This window comes from Salminus brasiliensis, chromosome 20, assembly GCF_030463535.1.
Source record: "Salminus brasiliensis chromosome 20, fSalBra1.hap2, whole genome shotgun sequence".
NCBI classification, from domain to species: domain Eukaryota; kingdom Metazoa; phylum Chordata; class Actinopteri; order Characiformes; family Bryconidae; genus Salminus; species Salminus brasiliensis.
In genome coordinates this window covers 6,010,279-6,035,202 of record NC_132897.1, presented here as the reverse complement: position 1 = coordinate 6,035,202, position 24,924 = coordinate 6,010,279, and the positions used below count along the sequence as shown (strand labels likewise).

The window sequence follows — 24,924 nt, the reverse complement described above, 5'->3', positions numbered from 1 at the left end:
TGGATATACATATTAGATGAGCAAGTGAAGGGCCAGTTGTTGAAGGTAATGTGTTGGAAGCAGGAAACGTAGAAATCATCATGCCATGTGTAGAAATCTGAGCCACTTCAACAAGAGCCAAACTGTGATGGCTAGACAGGGACGCTGTAATGAAGGGGAAACTAGGGGGCCTGTGACTGACTATGGGTCCCAAAAAATGTACGAATTGAGTATTTCGGCAGAATTGTTACGGGTTGAGGAGTTTTGGGGCCCAGTATCTTTTCATGGGGTCCAAAACCCCTGGCAGCGCCCCTGTGGCTAGACGACTGGGTCTTGTGGGAGGTTTTCTGGTATGCAGTGATCAGTACCTACCATTAATGGGCACACTTATTAGGCCGATGGAGGCCACACCTCACAACTTACAGGACTTCAAGGACCTGCTGCTAACGTCTCGGTGATCCGCATACCACAGGACGCCTTCTGAGGTCTTGTGGAGTCCATGCCTCAACGCCTTAGAGCTGCTTTTTTAGCACAGTATATAACAACAACAGATATAGCATAATATAGAGAGTCAATATACAGAAATACCACAGTGCACAACTGCAGTAGCCTAGATATGACACCAACAGAACCTCAAACCAACAGAACATAGCCAGTAGAACCAAGCCACACATGGCCCTGTAGGACAGTACAAGGGCTGCAAACAACTTGCCTTGATTTCATGCTATCAAACATAAAGAGGGTCTTGCTACAGGGAGCGTTAAAGTTTCAGATGCCTCAGCACTTTAGCCGTGGGCTTGTTTCCGTTCCTGTGCGCTCTGTGGGATACACTGGACCTCTCCCTCATTAAGGAGCACTATTGTTCTTTCCACTCGCCACTTCAAGGACCTTTGGGTGTGATGTGAATATCAATTGCTCCTTTTACTCGAGTCCCTGAAAAGCTGTCTGAGCATTTAAATGTTGTGCTTGAGCTCAACACCAGAACTTCTTGCTATTGTGACTGTATAGCTTACCAATGGCTTGTGTGCTTTACCCAACATCAATTATTTCCTCCACTTTTTCATCACAGCAGTGCTTCAGCTTGGTCACGGCTAAGCTTTGCCTTTCTTTGCTTAGTTTAAGTGAGTTTACTTGGTGGAAATTCTCTTATCCTCATTAAATGGAGAACCTAGAGGTTCCTGTGTAGCACAGCAGCAGCAATAGTAATTACACATAATTACATTACATAATACCAGTTAATGGTATTTACAAGGCTTCTACTTTACTGGTGTATCTAAACTTCTTCCAGTAGAGAGTGACTGACAGTTTAACTGCTCATTGGCTGGAGTGGAGCTGAATAGCTGAAGGATTTCTGGCTCTGGACAGATTCTCTCTTGTATAAGGAGACTTTTACACCCCTGTTCCCATCACCGTGGATACAATAACATGGTCTCATTCACACGTTCCCAAAGACAGCACAGAAACATTCACTTAGAGGAGATAAAGTAAACAAGCCTATGTCCTCCTGCCAGTTCACATACAGTAATACTAGGTAGGGCCTCATTTTGCTCTCAAAACAGCCTCAGCTCTTAATGGCATGGACCCCACAAGGTATTGGAGGCATTCCTTTTGAGATTCTGGTCCATGTTGGCATTCCTGCATCATGCAATTCCTGCACATTTTTCAGAAGCACGTTCATGCTGTGAATCCCCCGTTCTACCACAGCCCAAAGGCGTTCTACGAGATTCAGATTCAGGGCCGGCCCAAGCCTTTATGGGACCATAAGCAGATTTTCATTTGGGGCCCTCCCATACTACCATCTCAACACCAGATGCTTCATCATTCCATATGGAGACACAGGCTACACTGTGTGTGTGTAACGTACCCATCATTAGCATTATTTGTAATTAGCTGACATCATACTGGTGTCATTCTGGATCCTGTTTTTAACCTTACAGGAGTAGCAAACTTACAAAAATGTTGTGTAAATTTTAGTTTTAAGTTTTAAACAGATGTGCATATGGGATTTTTTACATTTTCTTGGAGCGATTTGCTGAGAGAGAGATATTGTGCAATATGCTAAAGCGCCTGGGCCTTTATCAACCTAGTATTGGTGTCCCAACAATGAAAATAAATGTATATAAAATTCTGAAGTTTTATTATTCAATGGTATTTTTAAAATATATATACATTTTTCATTATAGCTCGGTGCTCTTGGGGGCCCCCTGGTGGCGCTGGGGCCCTAAGTGGCTGCGTAATTCGAGTAAAGGTAAAAAAAAGGTGCAGGTGCATGTATTTGTCACTGTACAGTGTGCACTGTACAGCGAAATGTGTCCTCCGCATTTAACCCATCTGGTAGTGAACACACACTCACACACACACGTGTTAGGGGCAGTGAGTACATACACACACCCAGAGCGGTGGGCAGCCAACTCCAGCGCCCGGGGAGCAGAGAGGGTAAAGGGCCTTGCTCAAGGGCCCAACAGTGGCAGCTTGCCGAGCCCAGGAATCGAACCCACAACCTTGGACCAGCTCTGTTCAGTTTGACTTGGCAGGCCACTGAAGAGCAGTGAACTCATTGTCATGTTCATGAAGCCACTTTAAGAGGACTTCTGCTTTGTGACATGGTGCATCGTCATGCTGGAGTTAGACGTTAGAAGATGGGTCAGTTGTGATCATGAAGGGATGCATATGGTCAGCAGCAATACTCAAGTAGCCTGTACCAAGTAAACATTCCCTACACCATTACACCAAACAACATGCCTAACATATGGATGCCCACCAGGGTCAGGGATGGGACCAGGAGGGGTTGAATATGAGCCCCATCTGGGTTATACACTGCACATGGAGCCTATATGGGACCCATGTGAGATTAAGGTGGGGTGTAATGATGGGGTCCATTTGCAAAGTCCAAATGAGTCTCAGTAACAACACATTTACAAACCTGCTCAGAGCCCATGCCCATCTCGAACCCATCTAGCCCACATTCCACCTATGTGAGCCCATTGTTGGCTGAGACAGCAGCTCCACCAGCCTGTACCGTTGACACAGTGCCAGTAAAATCCATGGATTCGGGCTGTTGTCACCCAATTCTGACCCTACCTCAGCAGAAATGGAGACTCGTCAGACCAGGCCATGTTTTTCCAGTCTTGTCTGTCCAGTGTTTTGGTGCTGGTGAGCCTGGGCCCACTGCAGCCTCAGCTTTCTGATCTTGTTTGACAAACGAGGAACCCGATGTGGTTTTCTGCTGTCGTGCATTCTCACATGCTTTTCTGCAGATCTGAGTTAGATAACCAATCTGTAACAAGAGCCCTTCGAGCTTCAAGTATGAAACTTTAAGATCCTTTAAGATCCACGGAAGACAAGCGTCCAGGCTTTTTTCCTGTCCTGGCACTGAAGCGGTGGAATGAACTTCTCCTGGGTGTCGGAACGGCAGAGTCGCTCGCTGTCTCCAATAGCTGACTAAAGTACTTGGGCGAAGTGTAGTGTCGAGTTTACTGCCTCCATACTGGCTTTTGTGTTCAGTAGTCTCTAAGATTCTTCTATCTAAGGATCTTTGGAGTCTGCATAAAGTAGACTCCGTAGAGCAGCGGTGGCTCAGCGGTTAGAGCGCCAGGATATTGATAACAAGGTTGTGGGTTCGATTCCCGGGCTCGGCAAGCTGCCACTGTTGGGCCCTTGAGCAAAACCCTTTACCCTCTCTGGAGTTGGCTGCCCACCGCTCTGGGTGTGTGTGTGTACTCACTGCCCCTAACACATGCCACCATCACCAAATTATCCCTCTCTAAGAAAAAGGTTCTGACTTTTAAACAAACATCCAAGAAAAACAAAATCACCACTGTTAGCTTGATGCTAATGTAACAGGCAAATCTCCATTATGCAGCTAGTGGAGATTAGCATCTTAATGGGGCTAATCAAAAGCTGATTTCAAAGCGAATTACAGGGTTTGTATACAAACTCTGTCAGCTCACGCTCGTGATTTAGTGTCTCCATCTGGTCTTTTACTGTTAACAAGCTTAAAAAAACTGTAGGCCTGTCTCTGTGGTAGCCATACTGACTTACAAAGCCACACACCCTTTCCCATCCCTTCCTCTGAGACAGCCAGTGAGAGCAGTGGCCATTAATATACAAAATTAACACCCTAGAAATGAGCTGAGGAATAAATGACAGGGTCAATGTAGGCTGGACTGAAGTGTTATTGGTTTGACACTTTTCCCGGTTATCTTTTAAAGGACACAGGGAACTGTAGCAAACTGGGAATCAAGAGTCAAGTTGGTCTCCTGTAAGATGATAAGCATGGGGGCCAGGCTGGGTATTAATCAGCGTTTGCTGGCCCAAATGAAATGTTTTTATTCAGCAGCTTTGAGCTGTTTTCTTCTGTTTTGGCTCCTAATTATGTAATCTGAAAGCAGACAGACCAGACGAATATAACATCTGGTGTATTTGCATGTGATTACTGCTGGCACCTGTGTGATGTGATTAATGTGATTAATAATTCTCCAGTAGGTTAGGTGACCTTTCCCAGCATAGCTGTTTATCTAATCTATCAGTCTATCTATCCAACCATTCAGTCATCCATCCATCTACCTACCTAAATTGCATTGACAAAAGTATTTGGACGTCTGATCTTTCATTGTTTTTTTCCCCCTACCGAAATCAGAGGTACTTAAAAAAAGTGTCCAGGAAAGAAGGCTTTCTGCTAGATTTTGGAGGAGCACTGCTGTGAGGATTTGATTGCATTCAGCAGTGAGAGGAGAGTATTAGTTAGGGCAGGATGTTGGACGATCACCATCCCACCTCCACCATCACCAAATGATCCCAAAAGTACTGGATAAGGCACCCATCATCATTCCAGAGTAGTACCACTGCTCCACAGCTCAATACTGGGGGGTCTTATACTCCTCTAGCCCACCCCTGGCATTAGGCAGCATGGTGCCAATTTGTTTATATTTATCTGCTGCAGAGAGTGCTATTCTACTGACAGTATTTGTTTTTGTCTACAGGGACTAGGTAAGCCATGTGTGCAATGGGTGCAACTTAAAGTAGCTGAATACATTCGTTAGAAGGGGTGTCCACAAACATTTGGACATTTAATGTACCTACCTTTCTAAATAGTGTGGTAATAGGGCTACAGTCTCTAATTGCATATTAGCATGGTGGTGCTATAAGATATGGATATCTAAAATTAATTGGCTTGAGTGTTCTGTATACAGTGGTATGCGAAAGTTTGGACACCCTTTGCCTAACAACATTTTTTTTTCCAACTGAACATTTGTAAAGTTGTAGCATCTATCTATCTATCTATCTATCTATATATATATATATATATATATATATATATATATATATATATATTATTAGCAACTGCTAATGCACAATTACAGTCTTTCAATGCATAAAAATATTAGGAAATCAAAAGTTTGGCACCAGTATTTAGTAACACCAACTTTGGCAGAAACCATGGCTTGCTCTGATGCTTTTTGTAGCATCTACATTATTTTAGTTTTTTCTCACTGAAAGCCTTTAGTTATGAGATACTCTTGGGTGAGCTAGTTTAAAGTCTATTCACACATTCTCTATGACATTTAGGTCAGGGTTCATTCCTTCAGTCAAAGGCCATTCCGAAAACTTCAGTTTGGGTGTTTTCAGATAGTCCATGGTGGAATTTGAGGTTTGTTTTGGATCATTATCCCATTGTTTTTGCTTCAGCTTTATAACAAGTGGTTTGACATTTGCTTTCAGTACTTGCTGGTCTTTTTTTGGCATTTTCCTGGAGATTTTTTAGGACTTATGGACCTCCTAAGATTGGTTTGGTTCCCCATTTATACAGTTCTGAACTTGTGTCACAGCTGACAGGAAGGCAGTTATATATATATATATATATATATATATATATATATATATATATATATATATAGTCAAGGAAGAACTATCCATAAATGTTTCCATGAAGAGATTTGTCAGTGAAAAACCTTTAACAGGTCAAAAGAACTCAATGTAATGGTCCTTAACCACTTTACAGGTTCAGCTTTTTTAGGAAAAGGACTCTTTACGGAGCCAAAAGTGGTTATCCTATGGCATCAACCCTTTGTAGTGCCTTTATTTTTAAGTGTATTTGTTGGTTCTTCAGAGTAGGTTTCTAGCCCTGTTGTCCTCCCTCCTCAGGCTATGTGCAGTGGCTGATTTCTGATATGGCCAAGCGGGCCAGGCAGGCCCGAACTTCGCTACTGCAGCGCCGGGTCCACCCGTAGACTCTACAGTCCACCCTGAACGTCTGATTCTGCCCTGGGCTTCCCACTCACCAGGCCTCCTGGCTTCACTCTGGGCCCACCATGGGAGGATGCCTCTCCAAACCCAAACCAGGTGACACACACACACACACACACATACATACAGACGCATTCTGCCGTACACCCCCACCCACGCCCTCAAATCCTGTAATAATTGGCACTTGTTTCTCCATCTATATATAGGTCAGTCCAACCTGCCCCCTGACTGCCTTTGTGGCATGGCTTTCTTTTGGCGCTACAGGAATTTTAATGCTCTCAGTTGCTCTCTGTGTTCACGGGGATTAGACAGTGAAAAATGAGTGTTGAGCGCGTTCGAATGTTTCACAATGTATCGCTGTTTCCTTTCCTACTTCTCAAAGACAAAGTGGTGCTGAAGGGCAGAAATATGACTTGGTCTTTCAATGGGCCCACTTGTTGGACTGTGAGTGGGCACTGGCTTTTGGAAGCCAGTGAGATTTGAATAGATTGAACCTACATTGTGAGACTGTGGGCTTTTTATCACGCTCAGCCCAGAAAAACAAGCGCATGAATTAGATACGGCACTGCAAACCAACTCACACAAGACGTTTTTAGCCCAAATGTTAGCTGTCTTAGACTATTATACTATTCAGGGTTTAGTTCTCTGATCAGATTCTTACTTAGAAATAAGTACTTAGACATCAGAGGATTCATTAGATTATGATATTCTGGGCCAGGTTCCCAGACCCAGATTATGCCTAAGCCTAGACTAAAAAGGGATTTCTAATGTTGAACCACCATTAGCAATGTAATGAAGTTACAATAGACCAGGGCAGATTACACTTAATACATGCCCAGGGGCTCACCCTCTGTTTAATTAGGATAACAATAAGACACCCCATAAAAGCTTTTGTCTTTTTAAACATATTTAAATTTGATACTTAAAATTTGAATATGAAATATTTTTAATACTTTGATGAATTTTGCCCAATGGAACTAACTGGGGATATGGTGGGATGGTGATTTTTCAACATCCTGACCTCAATAATGCTCGTCGCTGAATGCAATCAAATTCTTACAGCAGTGCTCTTCAAAATCTAGTAGAAAGCCTTCTACCCTGGACAGTAGAGACAGTTACTCCAACAAAAGCAGGATAAACTTTTTTTTGAGTACCTTTGCTTTTGAAAGAAACAATTAGCAGGTGTCCCAATACTTTTGTCCATATAGTGTATATTAAAAATGAAATGGTTTTATGGTGTGTCCCATTTTTTCACATGCCTATGTTGTGGATTGTGATAAACTGACAAATTGTATTATCCAACAGATCACTTTCTAGATCAGTGCTCTAGAAAGCCTGACTGCACCCGTCTACTTTCTGGAATTGCTGTGTGTGTGTTTGTGTGTGTGAAAGGGAGAGAGACACTGAAACAGATAGAGAGTGAAGGAAGGGAGAAAGGGAGGGGAAAAGAGAGATTAGGTGTGTGTGCCAGTCAGAAAGGGAGGGAGAGTGTGAGGAGTATAAATGGAAGTGGACAAAAGTCAGCTCTTACTCTACTCTGCAACCAGCTGGTTGACTTGCCCAGTTAGGGTAATTCTAGGCATGAACCGACAACTCTATTACAGAACAGTCACTGTCATAAAATAAAACTAGAATATAATTAAGTCTACTGTGCTCAATAAAACATGGACACGTGTCCATCCCTCATATACATGTTAGAGTAAAATGCAATGTTTGTAGCTAACTCCCTATCTAGACAGCTGTAGCTATAGCTGTTCAATGCACTGTGTTCTTCGAGGAGGCTCAGCTAACATGGTTACGTCAGAAATAATGAGCGCTACTAGCTCATATCTTATTAGGTAAAGAGTAAATGGATTTGAGATCTGCCAATCTAAAGGTAAAATACAAAAAAAAAATCTAATCTAAAAGTCTAGCAGAAAAACTGGCGATATGATTGTGTGCTATGTTTATGCTGAGCTAATGTTAGTATGCCATTCTGTTTACCCTAACTGGACAACTCAACCGAGCGGTTACACACTTTTTATTATCACGTTTTAGGGGATGTAGAACATGAAATGTTCTGGGTTGTTGGGTTGTTACATCAACTATCAGTGTAGTTCGAAGAGAATGTCTAAAGAGCTGCGCCATGCTAAAACACTAAAACAATGTTTAATTCTTAGCTTTCAAACAAAGATATCATTTACGACATCATCACCCACGGTACCACGCTGGCATTCACTCCTGAGAACGACCCATTCTTTCACAAATGTGTGTAGAAGCAGTCTGCATGCCTAGGTGCTTGGTTTTGTACACCTGTGACCATGGATTTGATTAGAACACCTGAATTCAATGAATACTTTTGGCAATATAGTGTAAATCTACTGTGTGATGACATGCATAATGAAACACACATCCATGACCTATTCTTCAGCCGACCCAGGATACAAACTACATCCGAACATCTACTGAAGACCCAGCCCTCACTTCGAATCTCCTTCTTTTCAGTGCAGTGTCACTAATAATCAAGCATCTGGAGCGCACCGCGCGCTGCCGGCGTTCTTTCTTCTCCACCACTGGCCTTGGTCGTCTCTTATGATTTTCCATTGATTTTAATTAAGCTTCGCTCAGCAGGTGAGAATTCTCTCTGAGATTAAAGCATTAGACCCGGGTTCTCAGCACATTTTTCCAGCCGTAGAGAGAGAGAGAGAGCAGGTTCCGTGCTCGCTGTGGTGGAACTGCATTACACAACCACCACCTTCTTCGCATAGAGAAACTTGCAAATGGAAAATAAGGCATTGCTAATTGCTCTTAGTACGGATCTACTCTACCGGTCCAAAGAAATCCACTGACCTCAAACAGTACAAAAGTAAGCCAGTGGACTACAGAAAACATTGGGGGTGTTCTACATGACCAATTGCCTGTTCATTGTTGGATATCATTGGAAAAGTTCACTGTCATTAGTTTCTGATTAAGTCTGGTATGTGTGATGTGACCTTTGTCTCTTGGTCTTTGCAGTTGAGGTCAAAGTTGAGCTCACTCTCCTGGAGAAGGAGAAGGAAGCAGACCTGATGTCCCCGAATGGAAAGGCCAGCCCCTTTTCCGAGTGCCGCCCCAATGGCTCCTTGGGACACTGCCCGGACGAGGACTCCGCCGCCTTGCGGCCCTCTCACAAACACAGAGACTACATAGAAGCCACGGTGTGCCATGTCAAAGATCTGGAGAACGGACAGTGAGTTGAACAGTGATGGACAGTGAGGCCAGCTGGTTTATGTCTGAGCCACATTACAGGCCGAAAGTTGTCAATGTTAATAATATCAAATTCATGTGTGTATAATAAGTAAGCCAGGAAGTTTTGAGGTGTGTCCATATTAACAACAATGGTGTGGATTATTCTACAATATCTAAGAAAGCTACAAACATCAAGAATAATATATATAAGTAGTTTGTATTTCTAAGACATTTTTATATATATAGTTAGAGGCAGATAACTTAAAAAAAATGAAAATAGTCACTGTAGGAACTTTGATGTAAGCTAATGTAAAATTATTGAATTCCCAACAGCTTTTGAACAATTCTACTGGTGTATTCACTATTAAATTTAATAAAAGAAATAGCCAGCTGCTATTTTCATGTATTTAAAATGATTTATCAAAACTTATGATTTGTTAATTATAAAGTTTATGTTGTGACAATGAGTTTTTTCGCAGGACTTGTCCTGCATACTTATACAGTCATAACTCCAGATTTGCCATATTTAGGCTTGTATACCGCTTTTGCTCGGACATATGGTTTTGCTATGGACCGCCGGCGGGCCAAAAGTGTTATTACAACAGATTAGATAGACAGATAGATTCAACTTTATTGTCATTGCTCTGTATAAGAACAAGACAACGAAATGCAGAACTGCAAACAGCAGCATTGTGCAATGACACATATGGTGCAAAGATGGCAGTATTGGGCAATATAATATAGTGTACAAATATCAGTACTGAGCATACATGGAACAGAGCCAAGAGTAAATGATAATAAATAAGAAACTACTGACATAGTGACATAAAAGCAGTGCATCATAAGTATAATGAGTGGTATAGCCAGTGTGGGGTGGAGTTTAGTGCAGTGTTAATGGCCCCACCAGTTTGTACAGGGGTCCCTGCAGTTGCTGAGTAAAACGCCTTAGTGTGTAATGAGCCTTTCTGCAATTAGGAGTTAAGAATAAACGGGGTGCAAAAGTTGGTGCACCCTTCTTCATGGAGTTAGTTTACGCAAACGTAATGATTATACAAATACATTGGTCAAACCCAACCAATCACATAGGGTACCACAGCAACCACCTGAAACATCTCAGCAACCACCTAAAATTCCATAGCAACCAGTCTAGCAACCAACAAGAGACACCTTAGCAACATCGTGGTGCCCATTAAACAACACTGGGGGCACCTTTGCAACCACCTGCAATACCATTGCAACCACTCCATAGCAATAACATAGTTACCACTTAAGGAAATTAACTTTTTTCAGTTTGTCATTTAATATTTTTAACAATTTTAATACTGAACAGATCATTTTAATACCTTTTGAGTATTAAATATTTAAATGGTGGAATATCAAATCACAGGAAAATATTATTATGAGTAATAAACCTCTTAAGTGCTTTGAAGAAGTTTGTTTAGTGTATAATAAAGTGCATGTGGGATTTTAGCATGTGATCCCTGTTGAGATTGTAAGGAATTCTGTATCTGACCTAAGCCCTGCTGTCATACCCATCCCTGTCCGTATTACAGCACATCCCTGGTAACTGTGTATGTTTTCTCTGTGGCAGAATGCGTGAGGTGGACTTGGGCACAGGCAGAGCTCTTCTCATTAAGGAACATGGAGAATTCTCTGCCATGGGTCACAAATGCCCACACTACGGGGCACCACTGGTTAAGGGTGAGGCACGTCTTCCGCGGTGTGTTTCTGCTGAATTCATCAGGAGACTTTGTCCAGTCTGGCTGCTTCAGTACAGCTTAAATGCAACAAGTGCTGTCTGACAGTTTCTTATCCTAAGACAATTTCCTGGATGTCTTATCAGAACATGAACCAGCCTATCTGGACTGTATAGGACAGGCATTAGGATAATAAAAGTAAACGAGCAGACTGATGTTAAAGAGAAGAAAGCCTAACACAGCTTTATGCTAGACGTTATAGTGGGGGGGGGGGGGAATCACAGTAAGAGGTGTGTCTGGCACACTTACGGCAGATGAGGCAGAATCAATAAACGAATGCTTTGAAGGAACAAATGAACATAAGGAGTCACTGTTCACTTTTCTGGCTATAATACTGCATATCTCAGCAGTGCTCCGAGTTAAATGTGTGTTATCCTCTCTGCAGGAGTCCTATCTAAAGGTCACGTTCGATGTCCATGGCACGGAGCCTGTTTCAATATCGCAACTGGTGACATTGAAGATTTCCCTGGACTGGACAGCCTTCCCACCTTTCAGGTATATATCCACACAGCTCCAACTCAAATCAACAGATTGTTCGGTCTGATGTTGTGTGATGTGGACTTGGATACAGCTTTTTGATTGGACAGGCGGTTTCTGCTTAGCAACAGACTGTTGCTGATTTTTTTTTCCCACCATAGGAATGAATAGGGTGCAAAAGCTTAAATGTAATCATGACACAAATGAACTAGTAACACCCAACACATGGGGCACAACCAATTGGCAACACCTGAGCAACCACCTAGTAACCGCTAAGTAACATGATAGATACCACCTGGGATTCAATATCGCCATAGCAACCACATGGGATACCACAGTGACCACCTAGCAACACTATGGCAACCACCCAGGATACCATGGCATCAACTTAGCAACATCATAGCAACCAGCCATGGAATAGGATAGAATACAATACCTGAGCAACCACTTTAGCTGTGCAACCTGCAATCTACAGTGAGGAATTGTAGTTCCCTCACACTGTTAGAACTAATTGCTTTAATTTGGATGGGGGGGTGCATAATTACCCCCGTAATGATCAAGGATCTTATACTTTTAATAGTGTATGGCATCACTCAAAGAACGCCTTGTAGCTCCTAGAGAGTGTTGAGAGGTTGGAGGCCGACCTGGTCGGCGAAGGTTAATGAGGAAGACAAGAGAACACACTGTGTGACGTGACGGCGCTACAGACTACTGACATTTATCTCTTGCCGCAGGTCAGAGTGGAAAAGGACAAGGTGATTATACGGGCAAACAAGCAGGTAAAATTAACTACCTATACTTCTCAGGGCTGCATGGGTCGGGAGGTGTGGCTAAGGTGTGGAGTGTAAAGTTTACAAATGGTTTCTCTGGTTTCTCACAGGCTCTCCAGACCCAGAGGAGGACTAAGGCTATGGCAAAGTGCTCCGCTGTCATCAACTCCAGCACAAGCTTTAGCCATGTTCTCATCATCGGATCAGGTTAGAGCCTCCTACACCTGGTCAGACATAGGCAGCGTAGTTTAGCTGTATCCATATGATGTGATATTTTAAAGCATTTGACATAAAATCTAATGTCGGTGGACACCCATTGCTGACACAGATGTGCAAATGCACACACACAGCTTGTCTAGTCCCTGTAAAGAAGAACTGTCAATAGGATAGGACTCTCTGGAGCAGATAAACATGAACTTATTCGCACTATGCTTCCTAATACCAGGGGTGAGCTAGAGCAGTCTAAAGCCCCCATCATTGAGCTGTGGAGCAGTGGAACTGCTGTGTTCTCTGAAATGATGATGGTGCTCCTTCATCCAATAGTTTTGGGATGAGTTGGGGAAAATGAGGTGGGATGGTGATCATGCAACATCCTGACCTCACTAATGCTCTGGTCACTGAATGCAAGCAGATCCTCCCAGCAGTACCCCTCCAAAATCTAGTAGAAAGCCGTCTTACCAAGACAGCAGAGACAGTTACCACAACAAATGCAGACTAAACTCTATTTAATCCCCTTTGATTTCAGAAGAAACAATGAATGAATGAGCATGTGTCCCAAAACCTTTGTCCATATAGTGTATTTGAGAGGGTGTTGAACTCCAGAACATCTAGTGCACCATGAACCAGGTCCAGATTTACTGAACAGCAGTTTTGTTGGAGTAAACATTAAGACTGTTAGATCTCTCTGGGATTCCCGAGATGCCGGGAATCCCAGAGAGCAAAACTGGCCTCGCTCTCTCAGGGAGGGTGGAAGAGCTAGGCCCTCACTCAGCGCAATGCAAGTTAGTCAGTGCAGATGTCTATTAGCCTATGTTACAGAATGGGTGGGTGGTTAGTGCTCTCCTCCAAGCGTGTTCAGATGTCTAATGACATTGCATTAGCAGCAGTTTGAGAGGATGTGGTTGGCTGGCTCCATGTGGCACGGGGAAAGCACAGGGTAGGATTTACCCTCCCAGCACTGGTTAATACTGGTAATACTGGTAAATTACTAAAATTGGAGTGAAAATTGTTGAAAAATAAAAATGATGAATTATAAAAAAGGAAAGAGAAAAAATGCATACAACTAATTAAATATATAAAAATCGTATTTAAAAATTAAATATTTAATTTAAATTAAATTATTTAAAATGCAGTTTTTAGAAAGTTTTTTACTTTCTAACTTAAAGTGAATCTGCAAGTTCTCATTTACGTTGTGTTACATGAGTACATGATGTACAGACCAATAGAAATGCTCCAAAATGACTTGGGGAAAAACATTTTTCCATTGACTTCCATTGAAAGTTAAGAAGGTTTTTTCCTCCTTCTGTAAAGTTGCAACTTTGGAGTTATGGGTTTTTACGTGACAGAGACGCTAAACAACATTCTGCTTCACTTCTAGTCAAACTGAATTAAGCATGCTATAAAGTTGCATTTGCCTGCTCTCTCTCAGGTCCTGCTGCCTTGGTGTGTGCTGAGACGCTGAGGCAGGAAGGCTTTACTGACCGCATCGTGATGTGCACCATGGAAAAGCACCCACCCTATGACAGGCCTAAACTGAGTAAGGTTTGTACAGAGTCCACAGACCAGGCTAGGGGCAATACAACAGCCGTTAGACCTATTTTCTCCTCTGTTTGACCCACAGTGGCTTATACGTAGCAACTAGTGTCATGCAAATTTAAGCCTTTGAGAGTTTTAGTACACTATATGTCCAAATGTATCCACACAATCCATCTATTCTTAGATGTACACATTGTTGACAAGTGTCTAATTGCACATACTTAGCTCGTAAAAGAATGGCAGTCTCTGGAGCAGCTGCATATGAGCCTAAGGCCACCATGCCTAATGCCAATCACTGACTAGAGGGTTATAAAGCCTCCCAGGTGTAGTACAGTGTATCTGTATTCTTTAGAGTGATTGAGCACCATGCAATATCTTTCAGGATGATTTGGAGTGTGTGAGATGCAGAAGTGATGATCCAACATCAGTACCTGACCTCACTAATGCTCTGGTGGCTGAATTAAATGAAAATGAATGAATGAAATCTCTCAGCAATGTTCCAACATTTACTGTAAAACCTTCTCAGGAGTGTAAAGGGTGGGACAAAGGGTCTACAAACCTTCGGACATATGGTGTATTAACTGTTTGATCAGTTTGTGACTACGTTTAAATGTAGTCAGTGTTTGATGCTTCATCCCATTTTCCAGTGTTTAGAAAGCACAGCTGAGCAGCTTCAGCTACGCTCAATGGAGTTCTTCCAGAACCATGATATAGAGCTGCTACTGGAGAAAGAAGTGAGTCTGGCACTGAGGCACACACATGGTGGAACTGTTCAAGGTCTCAACACTTAAGCCTTTTCTCTTAGCAATCTTACACTTATCATATTCTTTATGAACTAACTTCTAAACTAACTTTCACTTACAGGCCACTTAAAGGCCAACCTACATCATAGCCCATCATTCGTCATTAGCTAAATTTTGACCACTGGGCCACTGCTGAACCCCATATCACTAAGGTGTCTGCTATAACAGTGGCATTGTAATGGAATTCTTTAATATATATTATAACTTTGTTGTTTTATATACCCACCCATTCAGCCTACAACAGCTTAGACCTGTAATATCCTATAATATCTATGCAAATTGATTACATAGAAAATAAACATGCCACTTTTGGTACATAAAACTATACACAAACTTCATAATTGTAGCTCTGGGAGAAAAATAACAAACAAGAAAAATGTCCATGCTTTTTAAAACACATATTATTACACATACCCACAGTAGCACCTATTCCTGTTGTTGTTAAATTCAATGAGATTATTTTAATTAAAAATATTCAAAAATATTTAATTGTATTTTATTATATCGTTTTATTATAATTATTATTTTTATATTAATTAATAATTAAAATAATTTATTTAATTTTTTAATGTTAAAATACATGCTTCCTCTCCAGGCTGTATACATTGATGTAAAGACAAAGACGGTGACGTTTCAGGACGGCTATAAGATGGAGTACAGGAAACTCCTAATTGCGACGGGAAGCAAGTAAGGACATTTAAAAGATAACTCAATAAATTTGAACTCTATCACACCTGCCGTGTTATTTAAGCATGTACTTAGAGTGTATATTCATATGTGGACTGATTATTCCAGTAAATGTATGCATGGCATTAAAATAGCTGTTCTGGGTGATTAATTATTTAAATTAATTTCTGCACTTTCAATAGAAGTGAAAGGACATAATAATTGGTCTTTTTGGGCCATATCTTTTGGTCTCTTCATCATGACTTTTGTCATGGAAACTGGCAGATTCAAATTATGCCAAATACATTGCTACATATTGTTCCTAAAGCTGACAATGAAAAATATCTGCTAAATGTTGGATGCCTAATTAATATTAACATCTTTATTAGCACATATTAACACAGTATATAGCACTGACATTGCTGTGAGGCTAAAAAAGTCCTGAACTGAAGAAGTCTCCATCTATTCCTTTTCCTCTTACTTTGCAGACCCAAGAGCATAAACTACAAAGGCAAAGACATTGGCAATGTGTTTCACCTGAGAACTCCTGAGGATGCAAACAGCATAGCCAGACTGGCCGGCAGCAAGAACGCAGTCATCGTGGGCACCTCGTTTATTGGTGAGTGTTGTATTAAATGCTGTAATATTACAGAATCAATCTGTCTATTAATCTATGAAATGAGCCATTCTGGAGCCATTACTGTATTGCCTGAGTATCTTAAGGTATGAGTCATCTGAACTGCTCCAGTATGCAATATTCATGCTAAGCAATTTGTAAATCGTCTTGATCAATGACTGTAGAAAACATGGACAGTGCAACGTCTCTCTAAAGTGAAGCAACCACATGTCTAGCGCCTCTGCTGGCTGGTTGCAGTATGATGCGTAACTCAGCCCATTCTCATCCCCGCCCATTCATCCATCTCATTTTCCTCCTCTAAACTGTCTGTACATCTCCAGTGTCTCCCAATTCCAACAGTTAGTTTTCCCCCAGATATCAGTCATTAAAACCTTACTAACTGCTCTATCGTAAGAAGGCGGGGTTACACTTAGGAATTAAGTGATTGACAGCCTTGGCTGAAAGAGACCAGTCGTCTGCAGGACCTCAGTGGCTCCCTTTCTGTTCATTACATGGATTAGCTGAGTTGTAGAGGAACTTCCATGAGCTGCACTTTTACTGTCGAAGCTATAGACTTACCGGACAAATAGGGAATCCAGGAGAAAATCTGCGCTGTGAGCTCAATGAAGGCAATCTGAGACACTTAGGCTTGGTCTGGGAGAAGGAGGCGGGTCTACCAAATGAGCAGGCGTGTCTGGCTTCTCCTCTGGTCTCTACTGCGCAGACTCTGCTTGCAAATTTCTCAACATGCCGGACAGTTTTGGCTTCATTTCTGCAAAACAGAAAGGAATGGAATCACGGCGTTCAAGTTTTTTCTACAGTTGTTGTCATTGAGTCTCAAGTAACTCCTATCTGTTCCTATCTGCTACAACTGTTCAGGTGTGTGATGCCCTGTATTCAGGTGTGTAAGCTAAAGTGTGCTTTACCTGTGTTCAGGCATGGAGGTTGCAGCAGCTCTCACAGATAAAGCCCACTCTGTCTCAGTGATCGGAATCGAGGCTGTGCCTTTCCGCAAAGCTCTGGGGGAGAAAGTAGGGAAAGCTCTGATGAAGGTGAGAGTGCATGACTTTGCATGGATCTCTGTGTCTGTTCACTATAGTTATGGCACTGAAACAACAACAACAACAACAACAACAACAACAAAAAGACATGATACAGTGGTTAAAATGGGCAGAGCACAGTGTGCACTGCCTGCTAAACAGAACCCCTAGTGAATATTCCCTGATAACCACCTACCTGCTGCCCATATCGGTGTTCAGAGCAGGCCTCTGGCTTCTGTTTAGGATATATACTTACTAATAATATACTTACTTCAGGATATACTTCTACATCGCTGCTGTCCAATGAAAACCATGTCTCCATTTTTGTCCGTTTGTATATATGTTGGACTAATGGACCAATAGAAATGGTCTAAATCTTTTAGACTAAACTCATTACATTGACTTCCATTCAAAGTTAAGAGAAACGTAACTCACCATTCTGGAGATTTTGGATATACTTCTACATCACGGCTGTCCAATGAAAACCCTGTCTCCATTTTTGTCTGTTTGTATCCTGCAGATGCTCTTAATAATGTTGGACTAATGTTGCACTGTAAACTCACCATTCTGGAGATACATGCGTTTCATCGGACAGCAACGATATATACATATTCATTTTCCAGACACTACAATTAGGTCTTAATGTTGACTGTAATTCATCTAGAGATTATTTTGGGGGTAAAAAAAAACAAACAAACAGGGTACAGTGGTTTGAATGGGCAGGGCGCAGTGTGCACCAGCTGCTGAACAGAACCCCACCTGAATTTTTCCTCATGTTCGGAGCAGGCCTCTGATCTGATTTCTGTCCAACCCTCCGGTTAAACTGACCCACCTCAATGTTTTGGAGCATGAAACCACATTGATCGGTACAGTATACCATTCGAATCAATTTCAACAGATAAAATCTGATAAAAACATCAGAAATCTGTTGAATATTGACCTTATATTTAAAATATTTCTGATTCTGTGGCTGGACCTTTTTCCTACTTTACAACTTTTAAAGATTCTGATAATATCAGCCAAGATATTAGCAAAGAAGACTGACTGAGGTCTATTTAGCTGGCATTTTACTGTAGCTATAAAATACCAGGCCTTAACACACTCCCTCTCGTCTTCTATGGCTTTAATACAACAGTTCAACAGTCAAATATAAATATATAAAGTACAAAATAAATTAATTAAACCGTAAAAGAACCATTTAATAAATTTTAATGTTAGCAATTCCTTCCGCCAAAGTATAGTCCCCCAACAAGCTAGCTAGTGCCAACCCCACTCACTCCTTCCCCAGCTCCAGTTTCCCCACTCACGGTTATTTTTCTTGGTCCGTGTGTGTATGGATGTGTGTATATTTGTATTCTTTACTCCTTCTAGTTTCGTTTTAGCTCGTTATTGTTTACTTTAGCTCAGGGCATTTAGCATTTAGCTAGCTAGCAACGGTACTTCCTGGTTTAACGGCGTTCCGCGGAGGGATACAGCGTTTGTGGAAAATACCGCGCCGTTATGGTGCAATAGCAGCGCGGTCAGAACGCCTCTCAGCCAATCAGCTCGCAGGGCCGGAACTAACTGTTGTATGTCTCAGCAATTCAGTCCCTTTATATATTAATATGTATATATTTATACGTATTTTAGGATATATATATACATATTAATATGTATATATATATACGTATTAATATGTATATATATACATATTAATATTATTATTATTAATATAATATTATAATATTATATATAATATAATATTATAATATTATAATAATATAAAATTATTATTATTATTATTATTATTATACAGCAGTGATATAGACGTATATCCTAAAATACCTTTATATATTAATATGTATATATATATACGTATTAATATGTATATATATATACATATTAATATTATTATTATTAATATAATATTATAATATTATATATAATATAATATTATAATATTATAATAATATAAAATTATTATTATTATACAGCAGTGATATAGACGTATATCCTAAAATACCTTTATATATTAATATGTATATATATATACGTATTTTAGGATATACGTCTATATCACTGCTGTATAATAATAATAATAATAATAATAATAGTAATAATAATAAAAACACGTATCTCCATTTTTGTCCGGTTGAGCCCTGTAGATGCTCTGTACCCAGTGTAAATAATGCTGGATTAATGGACCAATAGAAATGCTCTAAATCACTGGAACTACATTATTACATTCACTTCTATTCAAACCTTTAAACTCACCATCCTGGAGATACATGTTTTTGTTTTTATTTTTATAGTGACAACATAGGTTCAGTGGTGGCTCAGCGGTTAGAGCGCAGGGTTATCGATAACAGGGTTGTTACAGGGTTCGATTCCCGGGCTCGGCAAGCTACCACAAGGCCCTTGAGCAAGGCCATTTACCTTCTCTGCTCCCCGGGCGCTGGAGTTGGCTGCCCACCACTCTGTGTGTGTGTGTGTGTGTTCTCACTGTACTCACTGCCCCTAGTTCACTAGTGTGTGTGTTTTCACTACCACAGATGGGTTAAATGCGGAGGACACATTTTGCTGTACAGTGACAAATATGTGCACCTTTATATACGTATTAATTTTCCAGACACTAAAAGGTAAAAAAAAAGGTGCACGTATTTGTCACTGTACAGCGAAATGTGTCCTCCGTATTTAACCCATCTGTGGTAGTGAAAACACACACACTAGTGAACTAGGGGCAGTGAGTACACACACACACCCAGAGCGGTGGGCATGAGCTTGCCAAGCCCGGGAATCGAACCCACAACCCTGTTATCAATAGCCCAGTGAGCCCAATAGTACAATGACAAATACGTGCACCTGCACCCTTTTTTACCTTTTAGTGTCTGGAAAATTAATAAGTATAAGTATATGTTGTCACTATAAAAATAAAAACAAAAACATGTATCTCCACAATGGTGATTTTAAAGGTTTGAATAGAAGTGAATGTAATGAATCTAATGAGTCTAACCGCTGAGCCACCACTGCCTCTTACACCACTGCAATTAGGTCTGCTTTAAAAAGGTTAAGTCAGGTCAAATTCATTGCAAATATAGCAAAGATTATTTATTTAAGCTAATTAGGAATGACTTAACTGTTCATGAATCTTTTCACAGCTTGGTTATTCTGATGAGAAAGGGCATTTATAGAGTAGCTGATGATTGTTTTTTACTGTGTGAATGGAGGTTGAGATCTGCTGTTGTGTAACCTGACTGTGCTCTGGTGTGGCAGCTGTTTGAAATGAACAGGGTGAAGTTCTACATGCTGAATGAGGTGTCGGAGATGCGAGGGCATCATGGACAGGTATCCAGAAAGTGAGAGAAACACGGGCTCAGCCTGATGGGCCCTAGGCTCCCTCTTGCTCTCTCTCTTGCTCTCTCTCTTGCTCTCTCTCTCTCTCTCTCTCTCTCTCTCTCCCCATCTCTCTTTCCTTAGAAAATCACATTTCTCTCTCGCTTCTCTCCAGATTGTTCACTCACTCACTCTAGGTTTGTCCATCTTGGTTTCATTCTGTCTGTCTCTTGAACAAATTTATAATGGAAACAGACCACTATTGTATGATTATGCCCAACAACTTTCCTTAAATTGGATTTCATTGCTGTCATTCAAACCCTTGTATCTCCAAAAAGTCATTTTTACAGGAGAAGGAAAAAACCCTTCTTACCTTTACAGTACAATACAGTACAATACAGTCATTTTGGAGCAATTGTGTAATTTTCACACCTTATTAAGAACAACTGCCAGATTATAATGTCAAAAAGGTGATATAAATTGAGATACAAGGTTTGTGCACAACAGCGACGATTGCCCATTTTCTGTCAATTTTCAATTTTTCATTTCAAGGGGAAAGTAGTGCCCCTGACACTAAAGACAAGGGGTGCGTCCCAATTGCATACTAATGAGTAATACTGACTACTTTTTGAGTGTGTAGTATGTAATATAGACAAAGCTCTCAAAGTTGACTAAACCATCCATGATTCATACTCAGAACCCGTCACACTAAATTCCCACAATGCAATGTGAAATGGAAAGGGAGGAGCCTCATCTAAAAAAAAAATTGAGTAATGCAAATGCAGCAACAGCGGTGGTAGCAAAACTCGCTATTCACTATTTGGACAAAAGTATTGGGACAGCTGCTCGTTCAAGTTGAAGTAAATGCCTCTGCTGTCCAGAAAAAGGCTTTCTACAAAATGTTGGAGCATTGCTGTGACATTTTGATTGCATTCAGTGAGGTCAGGATGTCACCTACCCCACCCCACCCCACCTCAACATCCCCAACTTTCCAACTCATCCCAAAAGTATTAGACAGAGTACTATTAATCATTCAAGAGAACACAGTTAGTTCTGCTGCTCCACAGCTCAGTGCTGGGGGGCTTTATACCCCTTGAGTCCACACCTAGAGGCATGGAATGGCATCTGCTCCAGAGAGTCCTATTCTACTGCCAGTACTTAGCCACATGCTATTACTAGAACAGTAGGTAGCTAACGGCGCTAAAGCAGAATATGCTCTCCCACTGAACTTGTCTTGTTTTGCTGTTTCAGTTAAAAGAAGTGGTCCTGAAAAGCGGCAAAGTCCTGCGGGCAGACGTGTGTGTCATTGGTGCAGGTGAGAGAGGATGATGCCAACACTATGGCACCAATACCAGCTATATTATCAAATCATTAATAGTGGAATATGCTGTGATGTCTCTTCAGGTTCAAGTCCTGCCACCGCATTTCTCAAGCAGAGTGGAGTGCACATGGACTCCAAGGGATTCATCACCGTCAACAAGGTGCAGAACAGTCGTCGCATGTTATTTATGCATGGAGGGAAGATCCTTTGAAATATGCATCACTAGGGCTGGGCTTTGATGTATAGTGCCTCTATGATACTGACAGAAATGCACAGTAGCTCAGAGTATCCCAGTTGATGTCAGTGGGCCTATATGCATGCTAATTCCAAAATAAGGGAGGAGAGGGCACTGTTTTCTGGCCTCTCCCACCTTTTCTGCCAGACCAGGGGATTGAGCCGGTGACCTTCCAGTCCCAGGCCAACTTTCTCTACCCATTAGGCCCTGGCTGGCCCTAATTAACTGGAGGTTTGTCCCCCTTTGCTGTAGTAACAGCCTTTATCTTTCGAAGAAAGCTTTACTCTAGATGTTGTACCATTGCTGTGAGGATTTGATGCCATTCAGCCTTAAGAGTGATAAAAGTGATGAGTTAGAGATTAGAGATGCGGTTAGCCATATTTGTACATTAATTGTATGTACATCCCGAGTGTATGTGTCTCCAACAGTGTTAAACAGTATTACCATGCCAAAATGTTAAATCTTCCTGTTCACCTTTCTATTTCAGATGATGCAGACTAATGTGGATGGGGTCTTTGCTGGTGGTGATGTGGTAACGTTTCCGCTAGCGTTACGAGGCAATAAGAAGGTGAACATTCCCCACTGGCAGATGGCTCATGTCCATGGTATGTTCTACAGCCAACCAGCACCTGTCAGACTTTCTGTCATTCACTGTAAGGTCTTTATAATGAGACCCCAGTTGTGAACTGTTCCACTGTTACACTCATTCAGTCTGGAAAAGGAGCTCGGATTAGTCTGTCAAATATACAGTGCCCTAAAGTAGATACCAGACTCGGACATAGCCCGGAGACCGACTGACGCCACTGAAGTAGCTCCTTACAGCTTACAGGACTGGCCTGTCCTTCACATTACGGAGTATAGAGTTCCCATTGAAAGATGCTTAGGTGTTCCTTTCAAATTTTAGGAAACCATATCGATATGGAGTAACTAATACTTTCTAGCATATTAAAAACATGCTAAAAGCTTCATGATTATCTGCTCCAGGAAGTCCTATTCTATTGGCAATACTTCTTTACAGGGACTAGACAAGCTGTGTGTGTGTGTGTGTGCATTTGCACATCTGTGTCAGCAATGGGTGCAACTTAGAGTAGCTGAATGCCTTCATTAGAAGGGGTGTCCACAAACATTTGGACATATTAAGTAAGTTGGCAAAGCAACACCATCACATCCTGTTAGTGCAAAACGGGTACGATTAGCATATAGTGCATACCCTATACATACATAGCATTAGTGTGTAGTACGCAATTGGGATGCAGCCATAGTAGTAGCCTGATGAGTAGCCTACATGCATTTCATCCGAAGCACACTGCTATCACTAGACTAGTAGGTAGCTAACATCGCTAAAGGAGAACATGCTCTCCCACTGAACCTGTCTTGTACCCTCCTGATCTGATCAGGGCTTCTAGACCTTGGAGGACATGTTTAGGGACTCTTCTCGACATCTTCTTTTTACAACCGCGGTCATTCCTCAGAGCATATGGTGTACGGTGTGAAGCTCAGAATTCTTCTATAACTTCACAAGGAATGACTTCCAGAATCATCTACTCATAACACAAATGTCTGCATTGCCCGTGCTGAACCCACCTCATTTACTCTGGGAGGAGAGGGCACTGTTTTCTGGCCCCTCCCACCTTTCCTGCCAGAAAAGGGGATTGAGCCGGTGACCTTCTGGTCCCAGGCCCACTTTCTCTACCCATTAGGCCCTGGCTGGCCCCAATTAACTGGAGGTTTGTCCCCCTTTGCTGCAGTAACAGCCTTTTTGTCTTTCTGAGAAAGCTTTGCTCTAGATGTTGTACCATTGCTGTGAGGATTTGATGCCATTCAGCCTTAAGAGTGATAAAAGTGATGAGTTCTGGATCACAGCACTTAATTCTTATGTATTCAGTCTTGCTCCATCACTCTGGAGAATGCGGTTAGCCATATTTGTACATTACCTTAGCTCAGAATTCTTCTATAACTCCACAAGGAATGACCTCCAGAATATATAATCATCTACTCATAACACAAATGTCTGCACTGCCCGTGCTGAACCCACCTCATTTACTCTGCAGGGAGGGTTGCTGCTCTTGGCATGATGGGAAAAGCCTCCGAGGTTAGAACGGTGCCTTACTTCTGGACTGCTATGTTTGGTAAAAGCATACGCTATGCAGGTAAAGAACATCAACCTTCTATGTAAAATGTGCAGAAAATGAGTCGAGACCACCTTTTCTTGATGCTATCTTCATGACCCGTTCCGAATTTCAAAGGTTATGGAGATGGTTTCGATGACGTCATTATCCAGGGAGACTTGGATGAGCTGAAATTTGTGGCCTTCTACACAAAGTGAGTAAACTACAAGAGACATACACCACACACCCCCAGTCATTTCCCTAGGCTTCAGTGCTTGTGGAACACAGATATTATCGAACATATGAACGTTTACAGCTATGAACCTCTTTTCTAGGAGTGAGGAGGTCATAGCTGTGGCCAGTATGAACTACGACCCTATAGTGTCTCGGGTCGCTGAGGTCTTCGGTTCTGGAAAGACGATTAAGAAGCGCGATGTGGAGTAAGTGCACTTCTCCATCTACACTCCGAATCCTGCACATATAAGAGCCCAACCACAATGAACGTATTAAGCACACTCAATTACCCCTAGTTTAAACTCTGAGGCAGTGAAGTGTGTCCCAGGCTTTTCTGCACGGCCGCGTTTTAAGAGCTCCAACCATTTTTTTTAAAATTCAGAGTGATTTGAGGTGAA

General features: G+C 41.5%; 1 protein-coding gene across 2 annotated transcripts in view; it reads left to right on the top strand.

Moving 5' to 3' along the window:
• aifm3 (AIF family member 3) overlaps positions 1 to 24,924 on the top strand; it is a 37,044-nt gene that overhangs the window by 9,274 nt on the left and 2,846 nt on the right. For both annotated transcript variants that reach the window (XM_072664493.1, XM_072664492.1), the window contains exons 2-19: positions 6,124 to 6,321; positions 9,220 to 9,433; positions 11,024 to 11,133; positions 11,575 to 11,684; positions 12,401 to 12,445; positions 12,547 to 12,643; positions 14,085 to 14,197; positions 14,839 to 14,925; positions 15,590 to 15,681; positions 16,149 to 16,279; positions 17,213 to 17,328; positions 20,569 to 20,640; positions 21,880 to 21,943; positions 22,033 to 22,109; positions 22,672 to 22,789; positions 24,236 to 24,334; positions 24,431 to 24,506; positions 24,628 to 24,732. In XM_072664493.1, the coding sequence (XP_072520594.1) occupies positions 6,291 to 6,321; positions 9,220 to 9,433; positions 11,024 to 11,133; positions 11,575 to 11,684; positions 12,401 to 12,445; positions 12,547 to 12,643; positions 14,085 to 14,197; positions 14,839 to 14,925; positions 15,590 to 15,681; positions 16,149 to 16,279; positions 17,213 to 17,328; positions 20,569 to 20,640; positions 21,880 to 21,943; positions 22,033 to 22,109; positions 22,672 to 22,789; positions 24,236 to 24,334; positions 24,431 to 24,506; positions 24,628 to 24,732 (1,757 nt within the window). In that variant the 5' untranslated portion in view covers positions 6,124 to 6,290. The remainder of the gene's footprint in view (positions 1 to 6,123; positions 6,322 to 9,219; positions 9,434 to 11,023; positions 11,134 to 11,574; positions 11,685 to 12,400; positions 12,446 to 12,546; positions 12,644 to 14,084; positions 14,198 to 14,838; positions 14,926 to 15,589; positions 15,682 to 16,148; positions 16,280 to 17,212; positions 17,329 to 20,568; positions 20,641 to 21,879; positions 21,944 to 22,032; positions 22,110 to 22,671; positions 22,790 to 24,235; positions 24,335 to 24,430; positions 24,507 to 24,627; positions 24,733 to 24,924) is intronic.